At 47.7% G+C, this 24,552-nt stretch overlaps 2 protein-coding genes and 1 long non-coding RNA gene across 3 annotated transcripts; 2 read left to right on the forward strand and 1 right to left on the reverse strand.

The window, feature by feature from the left end:
• Positions 1-413: 413 nt before the first annotated feature.
• LOC135822687 (YTH domain-containing family protein 2-like) lies at positions 414-11,112 on the forward strand. Its single transcript, XM_065335504.1, has 9 exons — positions 414-604; positions 782-806; positions 893-1,008; positions 2,924-3,055; positions 4,615-5,092; positions 5,271-6,191; positions 6,648-6,790; positions 7,854-7,991; positions 9,337-11,112. Exons 1-9 carry the CDS (start codon positions 593-595, stop codon positions 9,361-9,363), a joined length of 1,992 nt encoding a protein of 663 aa, XP_065191576.1. The 5' UTR covers positions 414-592; the 3' UTR covers positions 9,364-11,112.
• Positions 11,113-14,256: 3,144 nt separating this feature from the next.
• On the forward strand, positions 14,257-16,547 carry LOC135822688 (protein phosphatase 1 regulatory subunit 3C-like). Its single transcript, XM_065335505.1, has one exon. The coding sequence runs from the start codon at positions 14,541-14,543 to the stop codon at positions 15,576-15,578; it is 1,038 nt and encodes a 345-aa protein (XP_065191577.1). The 5' UTR covers positions 14,257-14,540; the 3' UTR covers positions 15,579-16,547.
• Positions 16,548-21,084: 4,537 nt separating this feature from the next.
• LOC135823463 (uncharacterized) lies at positions 21,085-22,328 on the reverse strand. The gene is made up of 2 exons (XR_010554713.1): positions 21,949-22,328; positions 21,085-21,468 (listed from the first exon to the last, which is right to left on the reverse strand). It is a non-coding gene; the product is annotated as an uncharacterized LOC135823463 (long non-coding RNA).
• Positions 22,329-24,552: the final 2,224 nt, after the last annotated feature.

Consider the following 24,552-nt stretch of genomic DNA (forward strand, 5'->3'; position numbering starts at 1 on the left):
GTCCGCACGTCCCTCGTACTGTCGTAGATCTACTGATCTGCTGACTCACTGCATGCACTGAGCTCAGGATGAGCTCTCTGTACTGATAAAGTGATTATGACGTAGATCCTCTGAGCTGCATGATCGGTAGCTAGCTGTGTGTGCGTCTGTGCGATGCATGCAGTGCAGTCACTGCAGTTGTTGTGCATGCATCATGACCAGGGAGTCGTAATTTTACGACTCCCTGATCATGACAATCATGTTGAAAGTCACGTGTACGTGAATCCCAGTTTCACAAAAAAATGTTCACTCAAAAATTCAATATGGCGCCAGAATTAGAAGTCTGCATCTGATCTGGTCGATCTGGCAAAGAAAACGTTCCAAAACTCAAGTGCACTCAACCCGTTCGAGCTCCACACGGACCACAGACAGTCCAGCCGGGCTGCGCGCAGTGTGCGGCTTGCTTCACACTTCGAAAGCCAGGGGTGCACCTAGCTCTACACTGCATTTCCTCGTTTTATCTTTATTTTTACTTCCCTTCTGCCCGTTGTTGTGGGCGAGAGACTCCTTCCTCTTTTGCTGGAGTCCCAAGGAACTAGTATTCTCACCAGCTATGGCTGAGGAGGTGAGTTCTGCTTTATTTCGCCACGAAATTTCACCACTAATCCGGGTGTATTTTCTGTGGTTGGTACGCGTGCGTGCTTACTAATACTATTGTATGTTGTACACATTTCTGCATTCTCTGCATTCCATTGTTTCCCTCATCCTCCTCTTGTTGGTGTGCTTCGTGTGTGGCTCCTAGTCTCCCCTGGACCTAGCAGCGCAAGGTTTGTATTCAGTCGAGTTGGTGGATGCGCTACCAAATGTTTTACGATAACACGTCTGTATGAATGTAAATTGTTTTTTTTTTCAGCTGCTCCCATCTCTTCAGCCCAGGCACAGTCCACCCTGCCACCGTCCTCTATTGTGGACTACCAGACAGGACTCGTGGATGGCAGTATGCTGAATGGGCCGGGTCTTACTGACCAGGTAATGAGCGCAGGTCACTGTGGTGAAACGCAGTGCCAACCTGTTTTACCATGAGTGCAGCTTAGTGTGGTTGCTGCCAGCAGCGAATAGTCGGTATCAGGATACAGTACCTGGGAGTGTTTTCCGGACGTTGTGGCTGCTTATTCGCATGTCAGAATCCGTATAGCTGTGCGTGTGTGTGAGCAGCTCTCCAGAAGTGAAGATTCAGATGCATGGCTCAGTTGCTTGAGGATGGAGTTTGTGCAAGTGTACACACACATGGATTTGTTAGTGCAGCTACACACACATGGATTTGTTAGTGCAGCTGCAGCTCTAGCGAATGGAGAATAGCGGAGCGTTCTGATGGAATATTCAGATTTGCCGTGGCGTTTGTGCGCACGCATCTCTTTGCCTGGTTTGTTGCGTTTGGACAGTTGCCTCGACTTTCACTGTTCACGGCTCCACACACGTCGCAATGCACCCCCGTGTGTGCACACGCGTGCGTGTGTGTATCGTGCAGTAGGTACTGTTGCGTATTAACTGAATGCAGGCTGTCGTGCGCAGTGGCTCATTCGCACTCACCTCGTATAGCTGGATATCTGGCAATAGCCAGGCCGTTTGCTACTTTCTCATTACGAGCCCCAGCAGGCAGAACATGTCTAGCAACCCAAAACTACCGCGCTACATTCACTCAGTGACCATACCACCAACATACACCTAGCACGGAGATGGTGTGTGTTTGGAATGGTGCCCCCCCCCCCCCCCCCCCCCCCCCCGTTAGTGAATTGCAACAGGAGGGCATGGCTGCGCTTGCAAGGGCACTTTTAGGCGCCGCTGCTGAATAGCAAGCTACGATCATGCGCACCTGGGGTAACCTCCAAGTGCTTTCACACACGCATACACTTCGCAACCAATGCTAGCAGTAACACCCTACATCTGCCCCACTTTGTCACACTGCTCCCAGAAGCAGGCAATTGCAGTTTTATAAAAATGGAAAAGAAACTCGCAAACGGGCAGTTGCACCCACAGCTTTTGTACTGTTCTGTTAGTGGACTTTGCACAATGACATGCGATGTTACTAGTATACATTAGAGAGGTTCCGCATAACGTGCTGTAAAAGCGGAAAGTCTAAAGTTTTAACGACCATTTTTTCCCGTTATTTGCAGAAACGTAAACGCTAGATGTCTGTGTAAAGATCGCATACAGATGGGTGGCCAGGGAGCCATCGTTAAACTTTCTGCACGTTGTGCCAAAATTACAAAACCGTTAAACATTTTGATCATTAAACTTTCCGGTTTTACAGTAATTACGTTGGTAAAAACGCAGTCAATTTACAGAAAGTCTTGGGTACACTGCATGCGTATCTTGTTCTGCCATGCGGACTTTTTTTCGAATCACGTTGCCCGGAACACGACAGTGTACGACCGGGAATACCCCAATCCACTTACGGAATACCTTTGTCATCACAGCCCTGCCTACGTACTCTACGCAGACAACTTTCCGTATTTGGAGTACAAACTCACAAATTCACAGTTTTCCCGCCCACTTTAATAGGGGTCGTCACGAAAGTTTTTTGTAGTCCCTGAAACGAACTTCGTTCATTTCGTACTCTGACCCTCTCCCCTCCTCTGAAATAAACGCTGAGTGCATGTATATGTACAGTGTCGGTCAACTTTTGACTTTGGCTCACACCCCCTATGATGTTCGCTCAGGGACGGCAAAGGACTTTTGCGACGACCCCTTGCGTAAAGTTGTTCGACTTTGCGTAGTGCCTAACCTCTTTAATGACGACACCACGTTGACACCACGTTGCGCTCTGATTACCGTCTTTTAAGGCATGGGGTAGGTCAGTCTATTGGGTGAACGGGTGGGGTTTTTTTGGTACTTGGCTTCTTAGCGTGGTGTTCGTTTTCTTTTTCGATGCTAATGTGCTTAGACTAATCCGAGCGGGCTGTCTGGTGGCGTGTTGCCAGCTTCTCAGGACCCAAACATGATGAGTTACTACTACAACAGCAACAACAGCAGCATGCCCTATTCCCTGGATTCCTGGTCGTCTGGCAATACACAGGTAGGGGCGCTTCAGGCAACGGTAGTCCGGTTGGCTGCTATACTGTTCATTGTAACCTAGAGTAATGTTATAGAGCCAACGTTGTGGAGCTCCTATCTTGAGAACTGCCATGGACTCGCCCACAGTGGATTTTTTTATTCCCGTAGCTATGCAGAAGACGTTACTTCAGTAACGTCTGGCGCTAGCCAGGGTCCACACAGCTTTAATTTGGTGTTTGTTTGTTTGTGTCACGCCTGGCGCTATCCCGTATCTGTACCGTACTGTACCGTACCAGCAAAGACAGCTGGCTACTATATGTTTGTTTGTTTGTGCCATCGACATGCCTGGCGCTATCCCCTACCTGTCCCGTACCATCAAGAGTACGGTACCATCAAGAGAATGAGTATATATGCGAAGTGTATCGGGGGAATGCATTCAGTGCAGTAACATTTTGTGTGGATTTGTGTGCGAGGCCGAGAACCCACTAGCAGGCTGGCTGGTCCGCCTGTCGACCAGCCGTGGGATCGCATGTAGGCTGATAGCATAATAATTATAACGTATCAGATTGAGTAATTATAACGTATATACAGTCATGTAGATTATTATGTAAACGACTCCCTGCTGTATGGGGAGATTTTCTGGAAAGAAATACGAAGTAGGGAGACGAGTAAATGCAATTAGAATGGATGTTAGTTGCCGTCAGTATAATAATAATAAGAAGAAGAAGAAGAAGAACGCCCGTGATCGGCAGAGTCAGCGCCGGTCCCAGGAAACGTCAGGACAGACATCCCGTCGACTCCAGAACGCCCATGATCGGCGCCGGTCCCATAGCTTTGCAGAAGACGTTACTTCAGTAACTCATTGAAACGTTTTTGCAATACAATGATGTAGCTAATCAAAGGAAAAACATTTCCATCAGTTCTAACAACATGCATGATGAGCTAGGCAACAAAGCATAGCGCAGGGCCCTGAGCGTCCAAGCTCTCTCGTTGTGGTCAAGAGTATGCTTTTCATGCAGATATGGTGTTAGCGCTAAAAGTTCAGGATGCCTAGATATACTGTCCGTTATTCTGCTTCGACTACCGTAGCTGCGATGTTCATGCACTTTTGATCTCTGGATACGCATGATAGCGTCAGTGAGCCAAATGGTCGCTCAAGACTGATGCCCTGAAAAAACAGTTCTAGGGATTGCTGCTGAGGCATGCAACTGTGTACAGTACGCAGTTGTAACTGCATGGCGTAATGGAGGCATTGTGCCACACTTGTGCGCCATAGGACCAAGATCTAAGTTGCCGTAATGGTTGTCTTTGAAAGAAGGCGGGGGGGGGGGGGGCAAGGGCAAATAGTCCACACTAAGCGCTCGTCAATGATCCTACGGGACGTGTGCCTAATAATTAAGTTTATGAAGGATGTGCATTTAGCAGTAGTCTTTCTTGGCATATACATGTAAACCGATGTGCCTGCGACTCAGGTGGCTCTGTTTGTTTTTTCTCGGTGCTGCTGCTGCTGTGTGCTTGGTGTGTGTGTGTGTGTGTGTGTGTGTGTGTGTGTGTGTGTGCGCGTGCGTGTGTGTTCTGTAGGTGCCATCGTTGGATCATACTTTTCTGCAGAACCCAGCGGCTCTAACCAGCTTGACCGGGGATCAGCAACAGTACATGACCAATGACCCTGTGATGAACATGTCCTCGTATAGCCATATCCCCTCCTATTACATCCCTCCGGCTGGTGAAACATCGGCCACGCCGAATTACGCCTGGCAGGATCAAGCCATACCGCCTTTGTATAACCCTACAGACGTATCGTCCTACACACAAGCACCGTTTGCTAGCGGTCTCGATGGGCAAGCGACGGGCACGGAGGGCCTTCCACCTGTGGACGTCGCTGGCACTATGCCGCTGACAACGCCGTTCATGGGCCAGGGCTTCTCGTCAACGGCTGGTGTTGACGGCATGAGTGATTTGGAACACACGTTTGCAAGCCTGGGCGCCGGTGCGCTCGGAACACAGCCCTCAGGCCTTCCCGTAACAGACGCCTCATCAAGCGCTGGGACAATACCTGGTGGGTGGAACATTCTGATGTGCTTCGCCTTTGCGTGCCCTGTAATCAGGGTCATGGTGGTGCTCAGTAGCTGGAAGCTGCTGCTGATTTCTCTCTGTCAATTTTTGAGAGTGTGCTCCATGCGTGTTGGTCGTGGCTCGAGATCTGTTGTGTTTTCTCACGTTTGTGTCCTGTGCAGGTATGGTCAATATGCATTCTGTGATGGCAGCTGGAGTGGCGGAGCCAAGTCTTCAGCATTCCGCACAAGCCCCGTCATCGTCCACTGTCCTATCATCGGTTGCGACGACAATGAGCACGGTCAGCCCATCCTCAGCTCCCTCCGCGTCTGCTGGCTCTTCTCCGCGTGCTCCTGCAACTGCATCGAGAGCGGCACAGTCCACAAAGCCACCACCGGCATCAAGCTCTGGACCTGCGAAGCCTATGTCGTGGGCGTCCGTAGCGAGTGCTGCTCCCAAGCGCCAATCACCTACTCCCACCCACGCAGCACATCACGCACCGCCACCATCCTCGTCTTCAATGCACCAGCGCCAGCAAGGGCCGCCGCAACAGCAACATCATCACATGGCCCATGCGTCTTCAGGACCTGGAGGTTCACAGCGCAGTGCTCCACCGTCAGGTAACCACTTTGGCGGCCCGTCCGCTGCCTGGCCGCGGCCCACAAACAACCCATCATCACCAAGCGCCCCTGCAGCGGGTAGTTCTGCTGCTGCCTCGGGAAACCCAGCGAATCGTGCACCACGTCATCGTGGTAAGCCAAGCGCCGACACAGTAGGACTTGACAGCATTGACCTTGTCGAGAGCGGCAAGGAGGGCTTGGAAAAGCTGCGGGCAGCTCACGAGTACAATCCCAAAGATCCGAGCGTCGTCAAGCTGTCGAATGCTCGCTTTTTCGTGATCAAGTCTTACAGTGAGGACGATATCCACCGCTCCATCAAATACTCCGTTTGGACGTCGACGGAACATGGAAACAAGCGGCTAGACACAGCGTACAGGGAGCAGAAGGGCAAGCCGGTCTATCTCTTCTTCTCCGTCAATGGCTCCGGCCACTTCTGTGGATGTGCGCGCATGTGCTCTGAAGTGGATTACACCGCTGTAACAGGTAAATCTATACCAGATATTTTCCTTTATATCTTTTTTGGATGGAGACTACATCATGGATTTGTGGTTAGAGCATCGCTGGCCTATAGAACTGAGTTTTTCATAGGAGTATTTAGCAGGTGTGTTTCGGCAGTGTTTCCCAGATTCAGCAAGATGTTTCGACTGAGCTTGTCTCCCATGCTCGAACATAAAGTTTTAAAAAATGTTCAGCAATTTGCATCCTGGGCGATCGCTTGCATGCAGCATACACATACATTAGTACGTGTATGCTGTGCGCTTGCAGTTACTAGTGTATGTATTCCGCTAGCTGACTCCCATTTTCCTTTGAATCGTGCTGCCTTACCTTGTGTTTTGTCCAAACGTTTCTGGTGGAAGAGAGGATACATTGTGGACATCGATTATGTGTGTTCTGGACAAACCACACAAACTTGATTATGTGTTCTGTCTTTGTCTTTAGGAATTTGGTCGCAGGACAAATGGAAGGGCAAGTTTGAAGTGCAGTGGATTTACGTTAAGGACGTCCCCAATGGTCAGCTAAGGCACATTCGCCTGGAGAACAATGAAAATAAGCCGGTGACGAATTCCCGAGATACACAAGAGGTTAGTGTGTGTGTGCACGCGCGCGTGTGTGTGGTGTAATCGGTGGGGAGTGTGAGCATTGTATTTGCATGCATGTGTTTGGTATTATTTCGTCGACCAAAAACACAACCTGGGTTACTCTTCGCATCATTCTGAACAAAGAAGCAGACAAAAGGACACAAAATGTGCAACACCAAGACCCGAACAAACAACTTCTTTCCTAGGAGCAATGTGGCAAGGAGGTAGAGTCTTCTGACGTCCTTATTTCTCTGCCAGTATGTGTGCCAGCATTCTTGGTACAATGATGAGCGCACTCCTCAGCATCATGTGCCGTAGGAGGCAGCGCCACACACCCATGGGCAAAATGCAGCGATTTGCGTGGCGAGACGAGAAAGACAGTCACTGGTGCATTGGCAGGCAATGATTGCATTTCTGGTAAACAGGCAGGGCGAGCTTGCACTGGCTTGGACTCTTGCATCTGCACACATTGTTAATCGACGGGATTATTTATTTTGGCAATTTCTCCTTCTGTTAGTGCCATGGAGAATAGCGGCGGTATCTCTTCAGACCTGCCCGCTTTTTTGCCTGTGGTAGGGAGATCTGCCTCCAGGTGGGACTGCCCTGAGCACGTGGGTGTAAAAATGGGCATACTGTGTGAGCACGTTGTCCCGTGCATGGGACCAGAGTGCCAGTCGCACTGACAAGTGCACCGTGCTCTGTACATGCATGGCTAGCATATGTGCCGCAAACTCCGTGCTGATTAGGGAGGTTTAATTCTGATCAGGAGACGGGGAGATGTTTCTAAAGTATCGACAAAGCCGGGAGATTTGGCACTTTTTTCTCTTGGCTATCAGTGCATTGTGTACACTGTAATAGCCATTATTCTATCGAGCCGCAAATATAACGATTTCATAAAATTGACCCATTTGCGTGTACCAAAGATATCAATTTCTGTACAACGTTTTCTATTTCAACGACAGATTTAGCACTTGGTTACAGCAGGTGCTTGTTCCTATCATGATCGCTACCATTTTCTAAACCCAGTGTTGTTTTTTGCCTTGTGCCCGCCTTTGTGTGGCGTTAGATCCCTCCTGACAAGGCTCGCCAGGTGATGAAGATCGTCCATTCCTACCGGCACGCCACTTCGATATTTGATGACTTTGGCCACTATGAAAAGCGCCAGGAGGAGGGTAATAAGCAGGCAGCTTCCCGGGGCACTTCTGTAAGTCCAGGGCAAATGGCCGCACTAGCCAACACCTGCTGTCTGGTTTAGAGTAGGTTCTGAGCGGTTGGCTGGCAATTTTGCTTTCTCTTTCACGGACACGCTCACCCCTCTCTTGTCCCCCGGGGTACATTGGCAGGGAATTGTGCTCGTGGCTCACAACACTGTGCGTAGGGCACATTGTGGTGCACATCATGGTGGCCGTCACTGCACAAAGACTACAGAGTTTACATGTAATTGTAATTGCAAGAAGTAGAGGAGGGAAGAGTAATTGTAATTGTAAAAAAATGCACGCACTTGGCGGAATAGGGAGACTGCCCAGGTGAGAGAAGTGCATGGGTGAGGGAGACTTTCGTGTATGTACATGTATGGTGTGACACTGCGTGATTCGAAAAACAAGCAACGCGTGTACTTCAAGTGCTTATACTTTGTGCGGCCTGGCTGTATGAAAGTTTGATCATGAGATCCTTTCTTTCTGGGATATTGGGCAAGTAAAAACCAAAACGCACCAAAAACCAGCACAGGCCAATCCACGGTACCTCCTAATGTTTAGCCATCAGAGCTGTGACTGAGCCTTGAAGATCGCGTATGTTGTGGCTGCCATTGTTGTGGACTAGCTGAATGGATTGATTCGAGTGATGAACTTAGCAAGTCGCCAATCGGGGGGGGGGGGGCTATGTAATACAGGTCGTCCCCCGTTAATACGAGTCCGGTTAGTACATAAACCCCGTTAGTACATAAGAAATCTCAAGTCCCGGACGAAACGTGGTCACTTCCATACAAGTTTTGTCGGTTAGTACATAATTCGTTAGTACATAACATTTCTCCGTACCCGCATGCCACCTACCTCAATAGTACATAATTTGTTGGTCTTTTGGCCTTCCAGTGGAGGCACGTCGTGTTCTAGTTTCTACTTGTGGACGCAATTATCTCAGAAATCAGAGCGCACATCACAAACCAACAAAGCCCTGTTTTTTTCGAGTGACTGTACAGGCACGGCTGGGCATGTATCATGTAAACTGTAGAATCTTCGCTGACTGTGACCGTTATAACATAATTTTTATGTTATATCGAGGGAATCAAGAATATCTCGCTCCCTAGTCATGGCAGCAAGAAACACTCAGAAAAGTTGAAAAAAGTGCAAAATTCTGGTATACAAGCAAGTTATGTACACTTTCGTTTAGTACATAAACCCCGTTAATACATAACATTTGTCAAGTCCCAGATATTATGTATTAACGAGGGACGACCTGTATTGAGATAATGTGCTTTCACTCATGAACTGCTGCCGGGAAACTTGATGTGTGTGTGTGCGTGTGTGTGTTCCTGGCCTGTGCTGCTTCAGGGACCACGGAAAGGTGCCGGCCACTAGCCCTGCCACGGCGCATTGCTGCACTACCTAATTCTGGAATGCATTCGTTGATGCAACCGCAGCGGCAGTAGCAACAGCAGAATCTGGCGGTGGCAATCCACTGCTAGTAGTGATGGCAATACTGTCTTGCTGTGTTGGTGCCTGCTTGCCGCGTTGGAGCTACCCTCGCCCGGTTCAGCTGCGGGCGTCGATGGGCTAGACCTGGCCCTCTATGTTGGGTCTAGAAATATTGATGTATGTGTTGCCGCCGTAGCCACTAACACCACTGGGCGTGTTTTCCCAGGCGCGTAGCCACATCTCATATCACCGTTTGACCGACGATGTTGCCGGGTGCTATGTTCCTAGTTGCCGCCATTGCACTCTTTCCGTCAGATGAACCGGGTGTAAGGTTCAGCAACAGTGACGGCAAAGCAGCAACTGCAGCGAGCCATTGACAAGTGCCGTAGCGGCCTAAGTAGCCTGACCGTGTGTGTGTTTTGTGTGTTTGTCTGTCTGGTACTGGGTTGTGTGTACAATGTTCTGATGTACTGCCTGGCAGCAGTGCGGTAAGTGGTCCAAGCAACCCCAGCCTGTGTCCGATCTGCAAGACTTCTGACACAATCATTCGCATCAGTCTCGTTTGGACCAAGCATATTCACGTGCACTGGAGAGCTGATGACTTGTTTTAAGTATATTTTTTGAACTGGCTTCCGAACCTTTGCCCGCTTGCTATTCTAGAATGGCAAAGGCTGGAACATTCTCCTAAATCGTGGGGTACTCCAAGACATGTGTACAAGTTTGGGAGCCGCTCACTGAGCGAGCTTCTCACGTGCACCTACAAAATTTTCAGCATGATAGTCAGTTTGTTTTCATTCCTCAATTTTTCCCGAAAACGCCTTCCTCCCGGTGCTTCAACATTTCGTAGCTGTTCCTATTAAGTTTTACTATTCTCAACTACTTGTTCGTTGTGTGTTGTCCTCTTTTGTTTTACGACCGATTGCATCACTGGTCCGTATCTTCACTTGGTCATTTCCCCCGAAACTTTGATTCAAGTTTGTCTCCTTTAGCGTTGGGCTACTGCTGCCCAATGTTGTTCCACATCAATGTATACCGCCTCCTTCGCTGCTCATCTTTGCTTCTCTCTTTCTCTCTCCCTCTCTCCTCCTCTCTCTCTCTCTCTCTCTCTCTCTCTCCATCTCTCTCTCTCTCTCTCTCTCTCTCTCTCTCTCTCTCTCTCTCCCCCTCTCTCTCTCTCTCTCTCTCTCTCTCTCCATCTCTCTCTCTCTCTCCATCTCTCTCTCTCTCTCCATCTCTCTCTCTCTCTCCATCTCTCTCTCTCCATCTCTCTCTCTCTCTTTCTCCCCCTCTCTCCATTCAAACTGCTGCAGTGTCTTGTCCTTCCCGTTTTTGTAAGGTGTTTTATCCACTCCTTGTTTCCTTGGTTCGTGGCAACAATTATATCTTTTCTGGAAGGAAGCCTTGGGCAATCAAATCCGTTTCTGTTCTAGACCTGCATTTCCAAGTACATGTAGAAGTAGGAATCCAGTGACAAACTGACATTATCCTGCTTGGGAGTGCTGGGCTTCAGTCTCATGCCAATTACCTGTGCCTCTTGGGGTGCAGTGCCACTCCAGGTGATTTGGACAAGCATTTAATACAGTCATGTAACATAGTGACAGTCGTACAATGTATCTAAAGCATGCACATTCGCTCATTATTTTGTGGTATTTTTGGCGGTCAGCTCCTCGAAATAATCCATGTTGAGAATAATGTTGTGCCCTTGGATGTTGTCAGTTGCGGCGGGTGGCGAAAAACTTGCCCTTCACTTTGAGTGTGATAAAGATCGAGTTTCTAGTAAACCAAAGTGTGCAGCAGATTAGAGAGCCGTCAGGTATCATGACGACTTCCCGAGTTGAGCCTTTAATTTTGGGGAAACTACTGACTACAGGCAGTCAGTGAATGCCCAAACCAATGACTGTTACTATGCAGCATAAAGACGATTCCTGTACCGTGCTAACCTCTACTGGTTCTAGCTCGTCAGGCTGCAGCGTGCATTATTATTTACCGGTATTCATATTTTAATAGGGTAGTCCCACAGACTCCAGGTCTTCTTACGGGGTACCCTAAGAATGAAAGTAATGCATAGCGAAATAGGGATGTGCATCTGCATGCATCTGGCATTGGAATTAATTTTGTCTTGTACATTTTGTAGTAGATACTGTACAGGTATACCAGTCTGGTCCAGATGTGCCATCCTTTGTTATTGTAGTTCAGTGTGATCTGGTGATATGGCGATTATCATGGTTTATGGGCACTGCTGTTGCTTCTTGTCACGCACGTCCGGCGCCGTACGTCATTGTTCGGTATGTTAGATCCCGGTTTCACTCAGTCAGCAGAGCACGAGGTGACTACAGACTACCATGGACTACATGTGCAGTAGTGTGCAAGCGGAGTCGAATAGCCGCAGTGCTTGGACACACTAGCCTAAGGTCTCCAGCTGCCCTGTCAAATGGCCAGAGCCAAAGGCTGTCATCAAGTGCATGGTCAGATAAGAGAATAGAAACGACGTAATTATCATTCTTATTGTCCACGACCATGACGACAGATAGTCGATAAATCTGCCATCATGGCATTAGTGCAGCTTTCGCGTTGCGCTTATCATGCCAACACTGGAGTAGCGTACCAGATTTCTGAGATTGCATTGCCCGTAGTCACATTACTAGCATCGGCTTAGCATTATCATAACTGTTTATACATGTACATGTACATGTTTGTCTATGGAACAACCGTAGTCACGATTGGTTCAATACAATGTACATGTAAGAGGAAGGGGGCTGGCTTACATGTAACGTTGCTGCGTAGGAGTTTACGCTTCCTGCACGCCGACTGTTATGACTGACATACATGTGTACATGTACACTGATACAGGTAGTCATTTGCAGACTTCTATAATCATTACCGCCGAAGTCGTAACATAAACAGTATACTAGTAGTAGTGTTGCGACTTCGGCGGTAATATTTTTCTAGATCTCGGTTCCAAGTACATGACTGGCAGTCTGCAATAACGTTCTAAAGCTGTATTACATACATGTACATGTACATGTACAGCATAGCATTTCTGTCATAATTATTATGTAAGCAAATTTGCTTTGCCCGTACAAGAGGCCTCGAGGCTTGAAGAGGCTTGTGTACTGTACAGCATAGTGCTGATAATTCATAACATTCTGCAGCTTCAATTTGGCACCTACATGTATGCCCAGGCCAGCGCTACCCACGAAATAGATTATTCTGTACTACTACTACTACTACTACTACTACTACTACTACTACTACTACTACTACTACTACTACTACTAGCAAGAGTACATAATCGGGGATATGTACTCTTGCTAATGATAGTATTACGTCCAGTGCGAGCAAGTCTTCACTGAACACCAACTCAACAATGGCAACTGACCAAGGCCCTCGATCGGCTCACACCTAACGCTACACGTACACAGTCCAGCTTTGATCCGCAATTCTTCTAAAATACAATCATGTAGAAACCAAACCCACTGGTCCTTGCAGCATGGGTTGGTGGGAAGGAGAGCGCGGGTATCGGCCATTGCTCAGTGTCAACACTCCAGTCAACCACAGTGTCCAGCGTCAAGAAAGAAGAGTGAAACCGAAAGAACTAGTACTAAGTACCGTGACCATGGTGACTGCAAGTGACATGACCGCACGCCTCTGTCACTGTGCCATGCGTGCCGGCCATGTCATGTACATCATCGATAGGCTAGCGCATGGATCGATGGCGGAGTGTCATGTCCAGTCTTGCCTTGCAGCATGCAGCTTAATTGGCCTTGCTCATGCTCATGGCATGCAGTCATCATGGTCATGCACGTCGATCATTCGTGCTTCAGAAGCTTTCTAGAATTACAGATGGAGCGGACTCGCTCCCTTCTATTTACACTGCAACGTTCGAACACATTTTCGTAGTTAAAACAACGTTTCGGCATATAGCCCTCATCAGGTTTGCAAGCTTTCTAAGTCTTCTTCTGGCGTTCTGCACCATGTGCACTGCATGCATGCAGTTCTTGTTCTACCACGCAATGATGCATGCCAGTCAGCTGCACGCACGCGCAGGAGGTAGGTGACATGTTCAATCATTGTATTTTGTAACGACGTGTTAGCACTGTTAGTGTTAGTGTTCCTGCAGGCGCTAGGTCAGGTCATGCCATGATGCTGTCTTTTTGCTGAATACAGAAGCCGAACCGTCATCGACCATGCCCCAGCTAGAGCAATTAGGGTACCCCGTAAGAAGGCCTTAGGCCTGTGGGAATGCCCTATTAAAAATTTAATAAATAATAATAATAATAATATGCAATCGCCAATAGGCATGTAGGCCACGGCCCTGGCCAGCACTAGCAGTATACTAGTATGAGCACAACTAACTAACGAAGTCTTGGCACGAGCGCCCCCTACCACCACATTTGTTGTGGTACGCGTGTAGTTACAGTCAGTGCCCCTGATCTGTGCGGGGCAAGTAGTTACACACTACGTAGTCGTTAGTGCAGTGGTGGGCCAGGACAACTCGTACAAGTAGAAGGGCTTTTCATTTCTGCTGAAAGCAGCGACAAATGTCACAAAAGCCCAAAGTAGAAAACTGCGGTGGCTTTGATTTTGTAGCAGCTACGATCGACGATGACGAGCGCTGCGTACATGCTCGTGCACACGTACGTACGTACACAAGCGCTCGCGTGCGCACGCGATCGAACGACTGCTGGAACATGCCCGAAGCTCGTGAAGATTTCCGTTGTGAATCAAAAACACGCGTGACGGGCCGCGGGTTTGACCTTCCCCATAGCAATCGGGCACGCGGACAAGGGGTGACAGTCGTGCTGGTCACGAAAATCAAGGAAGCGAGAAGGACGGATGATGAATGCGTGTTGCAAAGTTGTGTACGTGTGTGTGCATGAGGGTTGTGAATGCTTGTGATGACTGATGAAAAGAACAACATCGAGAAAGTCAAAACGATTCGTCGCTTGTTTTATCCTTCACAATGGAAACGGCTGGTCTCGCGACAATATTAGCATTAGTCCAGTATAGCCTCTGTGCTTATTCTGAGGCTGCTGGGTCAGGAGCTGTTTGGGCTTTGGCTTGTCCTTGTCCGACATAAATAGTTATTAGTTTGTCTCGAAGCTTTCGGATATTCAAAAATGTCTCCAACCATCAGAGGTTCATGCGATGAAACGCCGTCAGACTCGATGTCCGATTTGAGGCATGAACATTCGTCACTGGTAGGTTGTACTTCGACTGTGGCAGAGACCTCCGATTGCGATTCAGGCGTAGACGATACGTCTTCTTGGGACGAGTCAAGGAGAGGTTTGGGCCTTCATGCCAAGTCGTGGCCTCTCAACTCACTCCGTCATTTGGAGCAGGTACGCTCTGCCCTCCGGTCCTGTTCGCCAGGGAAGAAATCGCTGCGCTTCGCCGATTCATACGGATTGCCGCTCGTTTCCGTGCTGCACTATCGTCAGTTTGAGAGTGTCGAGGAGTTTCGTGATGGCATGCTGGAAGGGAAACTTGGAGGTGCTGGCGGTAAATCGTGGTCCAGCACCAGGAGTGCTATGGAAGATGCATGGTCATGGGAGGACAACTTGGAGCTTTCCCTGAGCTCAGCCAGAAGTTCTTGCAATCCGTGTGGCCGAGCCAATAGCTGGGATCTGCCGTCAACAATGAAACTGCGCCGTGCCGGCAAGGCAGGTAGGATGAGTAAGCTATCACACGGCAAGGCAGACAAATCTGATGCTGAAGCGGCAGCTCATACGGACACAAGTCCGCTGACAGCGTCGACGGCGAATCTTCGACTGGAAGGCGGTGCACTTCCCGCATCGGCGTTGCGTGATCGCCTGGCTCGTCAACAAGTCTGCCTGGAATACGTCAGCTTGCAAGATTTCAGCGTCTTCGGTTCGATCGTCGTGTCGAACATCAGCTTTGAAAAAGAAGTGTCGCTTCGCTACACTATTGACAACTGGGCTACATCATGCAATCTTACTGCATCGTACGTGACTGGATCCACGTCCCAAGATGGCTCCTCCGATCGATTCTCGTTCACTTACGTCTTGCCCTCGCCGTCCACGTCCGCCTCTGGCAAGGTGCCGCCGCGCCTGGAGTTTGCTGTCTGTTTTAAAACGCCGTTGGGAGAGTACTGGGACTCGAACGATGGCAAGAATTTTGCAATTGTTCCCGTGTAAGTAGGCCCAATGTCTTGTGCCCTTCCGGCCGTGTTCAGAGCTTATTAATACGGACTCTATTTTCAGCTTGTTCGCTTCGTTGAATTGGGACAGATCAATGCCCACAGCAGTGTGTTGGCGTTGTATGCTTTCTTCAAAGTATTTATTATACAGCTTGAATTCTTCTACTATATTATTATTTGTGTGCGTGTGTGTGTCAAAGTGACCTGTCTGACATGTGTGCCTCAAATCCTCCTGATCTGTCTTATCCTGCCGTACCTGTGGAGCTGATCTCGTCGCTATATCAACTGGACACGTGCAGTGCCACAGTCCGCCGTCACTTGCATTCCCGGCTTAGTTATTGTGTGTGTGTGTGTGTGTGCGACCGAGCACCGAGTAACGTTACAGTGTTGAGTACTGGTAGTAGCAGTATTCCTTCTCTCGCCCTACATCTGCTGCGCCACGATGCCGCACCATCCTCTCCAGCAATGTCTGATCCTTATCCCAAACTCTTACCCATTCACATCCAGGTTTTTTTTTAATTAGTGTTTACAACCACCCACTGTGTTCTGATCTGAGCCCAAGCTAAATTTCTTATGTTTTCACGATTTACTAGGACGCCATTGGCCATTACCCATCCTAACTATGTCATATGCTCATATTATTAGACCCTTGATGGCGGGTTCTCAAGATTTATCGAGTTCCCGAAAAATTCTTACGATCACTCATGATAGTCTATCCGTTGTTATCTGCTTCGAGCAACGATTCCACGTTTCTTACCTCCCTGGATTTACAATGGTGCTAGTCAAATTAGCCGCTCAGCCCTAGTCTTGGTTTGGTTTAGCAAGACTCCATATTAATGCTTAGGTCTAGTCATGTAGAGTAGTGTCAGGTGCCTGTGTGTGTGTCCTGTGCATGTACCGTACTTTAGTTCTCTGGAGCAGCTTTCTCTGCATATGATATGGACAATGAATGATTGGTACGAATGAACTTCGGGGTCACCCGCTGGTATTTGTAGCCGTGTGTGTATGTGTGCATGTGTGTGAGTAAGAGCAAGAGTACATAACCCCGGGGGTTATGTACTCTTGGTAAGAGTGTATGTATGCATGTGTATGTGTGTCTGAGGTCTGAGGTGTGTGTGTGTGTGCATGTGTGTGAGTAAGAGTGTATGTATGCATGCATGTGTGTGTGTGTGTGTGTGTGTGTGTGTGTCGCCTAATAGCTATCATCGCCTTTGGCGATGGGCTTTCCAAAGGTCCAAAGGTGTGTGTGTGTGTATGTGTGCATGTGTGTGAGTAAGAGTGTATGTATGCATGTGTGTGTGTGTGTGTGTGTGTGTGTGTGTGTGTGTGTGTGTGTGTGTGTGTGTGCATGCATGCAATCGGACCAGGGCATCTTCTTTGGAGATGTGCTCTGCACACCTGTTGCACGTCGTTACGACTCAACACACGCGCGTCCACAATGGCAGTGTGGAGTAGGCACAGGTGTATGCGTGTTTGTGCATCTGGCCCCAAACAAAGAGGAAGATATTCAACGTCATACGGGGGGGGGGGGGGGGGGGGACATGTCCATAATGATTATGACCCTGCTCTTGCAAAGGTGACTCAAAATTGCGAACTAATAAAATGTCAATCTTCACTTGACTTCGAAATAATCACACTGTCATGTCAATACCCGCAAATACGCAATCCAAGTAGAAACAGATAATAAAAACTATCGCACACACGTACACACAAGTTTGAGAGAGTTGAACTTGACGAGAAAAGTCTGAAGAAAAAATTGACTGCCATGCCATCACCACCAGGCCGGGTCCATGCAGGACTGGAACCAGAGACCGTCGCTAGCGATGCTCTACCACTAGGGTATACATGTAGTTGTCAGCCCAGCAGCGAGCATTCAGCATTTTCTTCCAGTCATCAGACTTCTAGCTATCAACCGACAACAGATGATAAAACACCTGATAACACATATACCGGTATGTAGATCTACATGTGCATCAGTAGACGCTAGAGCAACAAGTGACTATTGTAACCCCAGATAAGTAACGTTCAGACTGCCAAGGAAATTAAAAAGCGGAGTAATGAAAACGGATAGACACAACTCGTACTACTTCATGGTGGGAGGGGGTTCTAATGGCCAATTAGAACACAATTCTGTAAATGTAATGCATACTCAATAGCAGGATTTACAAGTACATGTACTTGTAAGTTGTAGGTTATAAGAAAGGGCCTTGTGCCGGCTCGTGGCCCTCGCCGGGTAAGGGTAAGAGTCATGCAAATACAATTTTGATCGTGACATACATGTACAAGCAATGCAGTACATTCCATAATTGGCTACAAAACCTGTACATGTACATGTACACTGTACCAACTTCTTGTACTGTACTTGTAAGTACAGGGTGTAAAGCTCTACTAGTACTGTATCTAGATCTCTGTTTAGGTGTGCTCGGTTCATAGGACGAGTACTGGAACAAGTACAGTCGTCCCTCTCTAATCCGGCACTTTATAATCCAGCACCCTCGATAAACCGGCACAATTTTCAGTAGCCAAATGTCCTCTTCATGCACATTGCAGCAGTAGATCAGATTTGTTAATCCAGCACCCTCCCTAATCCAGCAGATTTTCGTGGCACAAATGGTGCCGGATTATAGAGGGACCACTGTACTAGTAACTATTACATCAAAGAGCGAAAAGGTGATAGAGTTGTATATGGGGCTTATTTTTCTATTTATGCTGCACTACTGCCTGTACTGGCACTCGGATACATGTACCTGCAGAGTTGTTGGTTATTTTCCCTGAGGGAGATTCTGATCAGGTAACTGGTTATACATGTAAATAAAATAACCATGGAAAATCAGGAGCTTCCTGGAAGCTTACATGTACTTATGTACACGTATTCTTGACTACAGCATTGGATATTCTTGGTTCAAGTAGACAGTTACAGGTTTTGGTTTGGTTTGGTTTTGGTTTTTATTATTTCAGTTCGTTGCCTCAACAGTACAAAGTACAAATATCAAGAGGGACGAACGAAAAGAGAAAATAAAACAGAGCAGAGAGGAAGATGCAACTGAAAGGAAAGAAAAACGGAGAGAAACGGAGAAGGAATGTGGACTGGGCGGATTCATGAACCATTACTAGAGCAGGTATGCATGATGTAGACTTTCTTTCTGTGTGTAGCCGTAAATATCCTGGCTCACAATCCCAACCCGCCATTGACGTGGCCGCCCACGTTTTACAGATAAAACACGAGCAGGACCTGTGAGGGCAGCATTTTTCTTCGAAGCTTCATCTTTTGACTACCGGTACTAGTCTTTGTCGGTCAACGTCCCGGATACATGTACATGTACACGTACGACATGCATGTCCGTTCACTCCCACGCACTGTGGTCCAGTGTGGATGGAGTGGACGTCACAGTGTTTTCCGGGTTGTGGAACAATCCTCAATGCTCAAGCCCACTTTGGATCCGTCCCCTTCTTGAGTGCGGAGGAGTAGTATAAGTGACTAGTAACGCTCACGCACGTACAATGTACTATGTAGTGCTACTCGAACAATAGCCTTCCTGAAACTTTATTCATATGATAAGTATGGTGGTAAACACGCACCTGGCAATATGGCGGTAAATACACGCCGACCAGTAATTAATTAAACAACAGGAAGAAAGGAGAATCTGATAAATGTGCTACTGTAGTGGTGCATGTAAGGGTATGTATGACTATGAATCTCTAACTGAGTCGGACTCAGTCACTCAGGTCACTCGAGAGAGGGGAGACTCAGGAGTCAGGGGAGGATAACAGAAACTGCGTGTGTCCATGTTCCCCGCACGCAGTCTGCTCGCTACTTGGGTATTATTGTACTTGACGAAAACTTGACTTTTGGCCCACAAATAGACAACCTTGTCGGCTCTGTCAACAGGAAACTTGGTGCGTACCGCTTATCCCGCCATCTTCTGCCATACCATGCTCGGCGTACCTTCTATTTAAAGGGAAACTGAACGCCAAAAATAAGTATGGCTTATCCGAAGGAGAATTGGGCACTGATTCCGATGAGCTATGTCTCGAGCCGATCAGAGAAGAGGAACTGTGTCAAATTTCATAAATAACACCTCCCATATTTGGAAATTGGCCTTGATGACGTGCGTACTGCTTAGCTGTCACCATGCTGTGCATGTTCAGCGGTGTAATTGAATGGAAGAAAACAATTACTTTGGTGTTTTGCAGCTCTGTTTCGTTCCCTGACGGTAACCAAATCTAGATGTAGGAATCTGTTGAGCAGGAGAGTGACACATGTCTTCCCGAAGGCTGTCCAGGCTGCAGTGGTGATGAAGAAGACACGATCATCACCCCGAGATCGATCGTAGCGAATTGGAAAACTCATGGTGAATTTGCTTCCACTCCAAGGCAATATCGAGGTATGAAGGGTGCTTGTACTGCCTTCCAAAGTGAAGAGGAGATGAACATGGCTTTGCATAGCTGTTGTTCTATGCCAACTTACCTACTCTTGCTGGTACCGTAGTGGCATATTGCAAATTTCGTGGACGAACAACTCTAGTCACTAGTGGCTAGTGAGCAACACTAACAGGTGAGATTTTTCAATTCGACAAAAATTGTTTTTGTTTGAGAACTGACAGTGGCAGTCATTAGACTCAGTAGGTGTATCTCCGCTGCTTCTTTCCCTTCATCGGTAGGGTTGTGCTTGAATAGTACAAGTGCTTGAAGTAAAATAAAATAAATAGAACATGTGGAACATAAATCTAATCAAGCATCAGTACATGTATTGCGAATTTCAACTTCAAAGCACATGAAATCACAATGATCACGAAGTTTATGTAATCAGGAGTACACCCTGTGTTCAACGAACACATACACACATGCTGTATTGCGCACACACATGTACACATGTGCGTGCAGCCCCACCCCATCCCACAGACACACGCATGCAGCGCGCACATCCATACACATGTGCGTGTACCCCCCCCCCCCCCCCCACACACACACATTCCTACCCATACACATGTGCGTCCCCCCCCCCCCCACACACACACGTGTGCACATACCTTTGACCTTTGACGCCCATCGCCGGAGGCGATGATAGCAATGCTACGGCAGAAGCCACAGCAACTTGTGCCGGGATTGCACCATTCAACAGCTTGCACCATTCAACAGCTTGCAAGGCTGAAGAATTGACCGTCACTATTCAGCCTGGTCTACACCATACAGCTATTTGAAGTGGTTTTTCTGGCCAGTGAATCCCTATTTTTGGTCTTTTCATTTTCATTTTTTTCTTTTTTCCCGCACACACATCACACCACATACTCCGGCATGCACTGGCTGTTGGTAACCACCCAGGAGAATGAAAGAAAAGTCAGGAAGAGTCTGAGAAAGAGAAGAAAGACGTGTGTGACCATAATCGTCGGGAATCGAACCCGTGTCCCATATGGTGCAGTGGTATGTGCAGCGATTTCCAATCGATAGGTGCACATACAGATACACAAACACACACGCACGAACACACACACACAAGATACGTGTAAGTGTACATGGTCTTCCTGGTGCAGATGCTGAGCCAGCACAATGGAAAATACCTCCATCAAGATGCTTGATCAAGTGTTGTGATAATGGCACTGTTTGTTTGTTTTTTACAAAGAAGTGTGGGAAGGATTACAATGCATTATAATTCATAATTGTTCTTTGCCTTGTACTGTGCAGACCAGAATGCTTCGCTATCAACTCCTGGCTTTCCATCGGCATGGTGTTCAGCTGCAGCGGCATCTGGTCCGGGGAGTTCAAGTTGCTGGATGGCTGCACTGACACAGGATGGGTTTGCGTTGGCAATGCGATACGGCAGTCATCCCACATCACGAGCTACATGTTTATGTAATTTATATTGTCGCTCGTCCAGCAACGTCAAGGCTCTGCATGTAAACACAGGAGAACACCATAATACTACTCAGGGGATAATAATTTTGGATATCAATTTCGTGACAATTATTAGATTGACACAATATTCACAACGTATGCAACACGATGCTGTCTATTGACACTACTTCAAACTGAACTGCTCACTACTCCTCTCCCGTTTTCATCTCCCTCTACCTTATGAATACTCTGCATTACTGGTTTCGTTTCTACCCTTTCCATTGCTGCCAGCTCCCAGTTTTTTTCAATGCACAGCACCTTGACAGTCATTTTTGTGATTTGATGTACACATACTTTGAAGTTCAAATTCGAATTACATGATCAGATTTTTGTTCCACATTTTCTAGTTATTTTTACTTCAAGCACAACCCTACCGATGAAGGGAAAGAAGCAGCGGAGATACACCTACTGAGTCTAATGACTGCCACTGTCAGTTCTCAAACAAAAACAATTTTTGTCGAATTGAAAAATCTCACCTGTTAGTGTTGCTCACTAGCCACTAGTGACTAGAGTTGTTCGTCCACGAAATTTGCAATATGCCACTACGGTACCAGCAAGAGTAGGTAAGTTGGCATAGAACAACAGCTATGCAAAGCCATGTTCATCTCCTCTTCACTTTGGAAGGCAGTACAAGCACCCTTCATACCTCGATATTGCCTTGGAGTGGAAGCAAATTCACCATGAGTTTTCCAATTCGCTACGATCGATCTCGGGGTGATGATCGTGTCTTCTTCATCACCACTGCAGCCTGGACAGCCTTCGGGAAGACATGTGTCACTCTCCTGCTCAACAGATTCCTACATCTAGATTTGGTTACCGTCAGGGAACGAAACAGAGCTGCAAAACACCAAAGTAATTGTTTTCTTCCATTCAATTACACTGCTGAACATGCACAGCATGGTGACAGCTAAGCAGTACGCACGTCATCAAGGCCAATTTCCAAATATGGGAGGTGTTATTTATGAAATTTGACACAGTTCCTCTTCTCTGATCGGCTCGCGACATAGCTCATCGGAATCAGTGCCCAATTCTCCTTCGGATAAGCCATATTTATTTTTGGCGTTCAGTTTCCCTTTAAGTGTCATTCAGTCAACCTTGGAGTATGCAAGCAGCGCTTATATCCATTCCCTAAGTTCTATGAACTATGATAAGTATGTCCGTTTGTTCAATAGATCCCTCAGAATAGTATTTGGTTTTGATAAGTTTACCAGTGCTTCACACATTCTTAGCCTTTACAGCCTTTATCATATTTCGGTGCGCGTCAATTTGAAATTGTTCATTCTTTTGTTCCGGTGCATCCATAGCGGAACATGCAGCTCTTTGCTTCAAGAAATCTTTACCAGCCGCTGCTGTAGCTCTCACACCACTGCCACTACGAGATCCCAGGTGTCTTTTTCTTTGGCATTACCCCCAGCACAGAGTACGACTGGCTTTTCTCGGATTGGCTATCTCGCTGCTGACCGGTGGAATATGCTGCCTTCCACTGTTCGTACTTGTACCGATTACCGCTCATTTATTCGCTCATGCATAACCTTCCTAGGGGCTCCCGTAAGAAGCCCATAGGTCTGTGGGAAACACCCTAGTAAAATAAAAGTTAATAATAATAATAATAATAAATGCCAGAATGGCAGATACTTGCTGTCTTGCATTGTGTTCCTGTGTGCATCTGCCAGACCGTATTACTATTAGCCAAGAGTACATCATCGCTGATGGCTAGAACAGGGGGAGTCCCGAAAGTCCCGGAAAACAAAATGAATACACTGTACATGTACTAGTACGTACCTGATACTCAGTCCTTACAGAACAACAGTACTACAACTTACTTACAAGGGCTTTAATTTGTTGTAAGAAAGGGTTCGCTCCCCACACCGGAGCTCGCGCTATTCCGCCGACTTGATTTGACACTTGACTGACTCACGACTGCCATCCAGAGAACACGAGAAGTCCATCGATTCGATGGCCGATGAGCACCCATTGCCATTTGGCCCACACTCTTCTCCTGTACACCAGGCTGGGTGTCTGCCCAGTGCTGGAACAAGGTTTCGCTAGTTAGGGACTGCAATGGTGGCTCCACCTCCACATCATCATCGGATGGTGCTCCTTCATGCACGACGCGAGGAAAAAAAAAGTCGGTGCCTCGGTGGGATCATTGTGTCGCATGTGGATGAACCCCGACAAATTGCAAATTTGGGCATGGTCGACTGAACACCTTGAGCCACAGGGACAGGATGCTGGCAGATTGTCCAATGGCCAACAGTACTGTACCGGAGCCGGATATGGTTGTGAAAGTCAGCTTTCACATCAAAGCTGAAACGTGCTCAGCCTTAGGGACGGTGGTCAGGGTACTGGACCCGCCCTTCTCGCGCGCCAAGGATATTGCTCGCTGTTGTGGCTGCGCCGTGGGCAGGCGGTCTTGGATGGCGGTAGCGGTAGGGGAAGGGGTAGGGGAAGGGGAAGGCTTGTTTGTGGCTACCTACAGGCACATGTAAAGTTCCATGCTTTCGTAATCGATCATCAGGCAACATTTTTCTCTTTTCTCTTTTTATACTCTTTTCTTACTTTTTTCCACCTTACTTCTGCCCATGGCGCCCCTCTCTCAGCTCGTCAGCTGACAACAGTAACTGTTACTGTCATCACCGAACACCCTGTCTACACGCCGGTGTTGTTCAATATTAAATTTTGCACATCAAAGTTGCGTTGTTGTTGTTGTTGTTGTTGTTGAATTCTTTATTCTCATGATGGCACCATCGCCAATAAGAGATTGTTGTTGTTGTTGTTGTACCCAGCATCCAGTTTGCGGACGACATAGCATTGTATTTCTCGCAGAGTTCTGTTGGCGCTGCCACGGTCTCTGCTACGCTTACGACGGCAGTCACCAATCTAGCTGGCCTACAGGCGAGGGGCTTTGTCCTCAACCCTACCAAAAGCCGAGCCCTGACCTTTCTTCCTCACCGACAGGTGGACAACCCTCTCGTAACTGTCCTGTGTCGTGGAGTAGCCGTTCCAACAACATTGACTACCACGTACCTCGGTGTTGTACTGGATAGTAAGCTTTCCTGGGACGCCCAAGATTGGTGCGC

The sequence above is a fragment of the Sycon ciliatum genome, chromosome 8 (assembly GCF_964019385.1).
Source record: "Sycon ciliatum chromosome 8, ocSycCili1.1, whole genome shotgun sequence".
Lineage (NCBI taxonomy): Eukaryota > Metazoa > Porifera > Calcarea > Leucosolenida > Sycettidae > Sycon > Sycon ciliatum.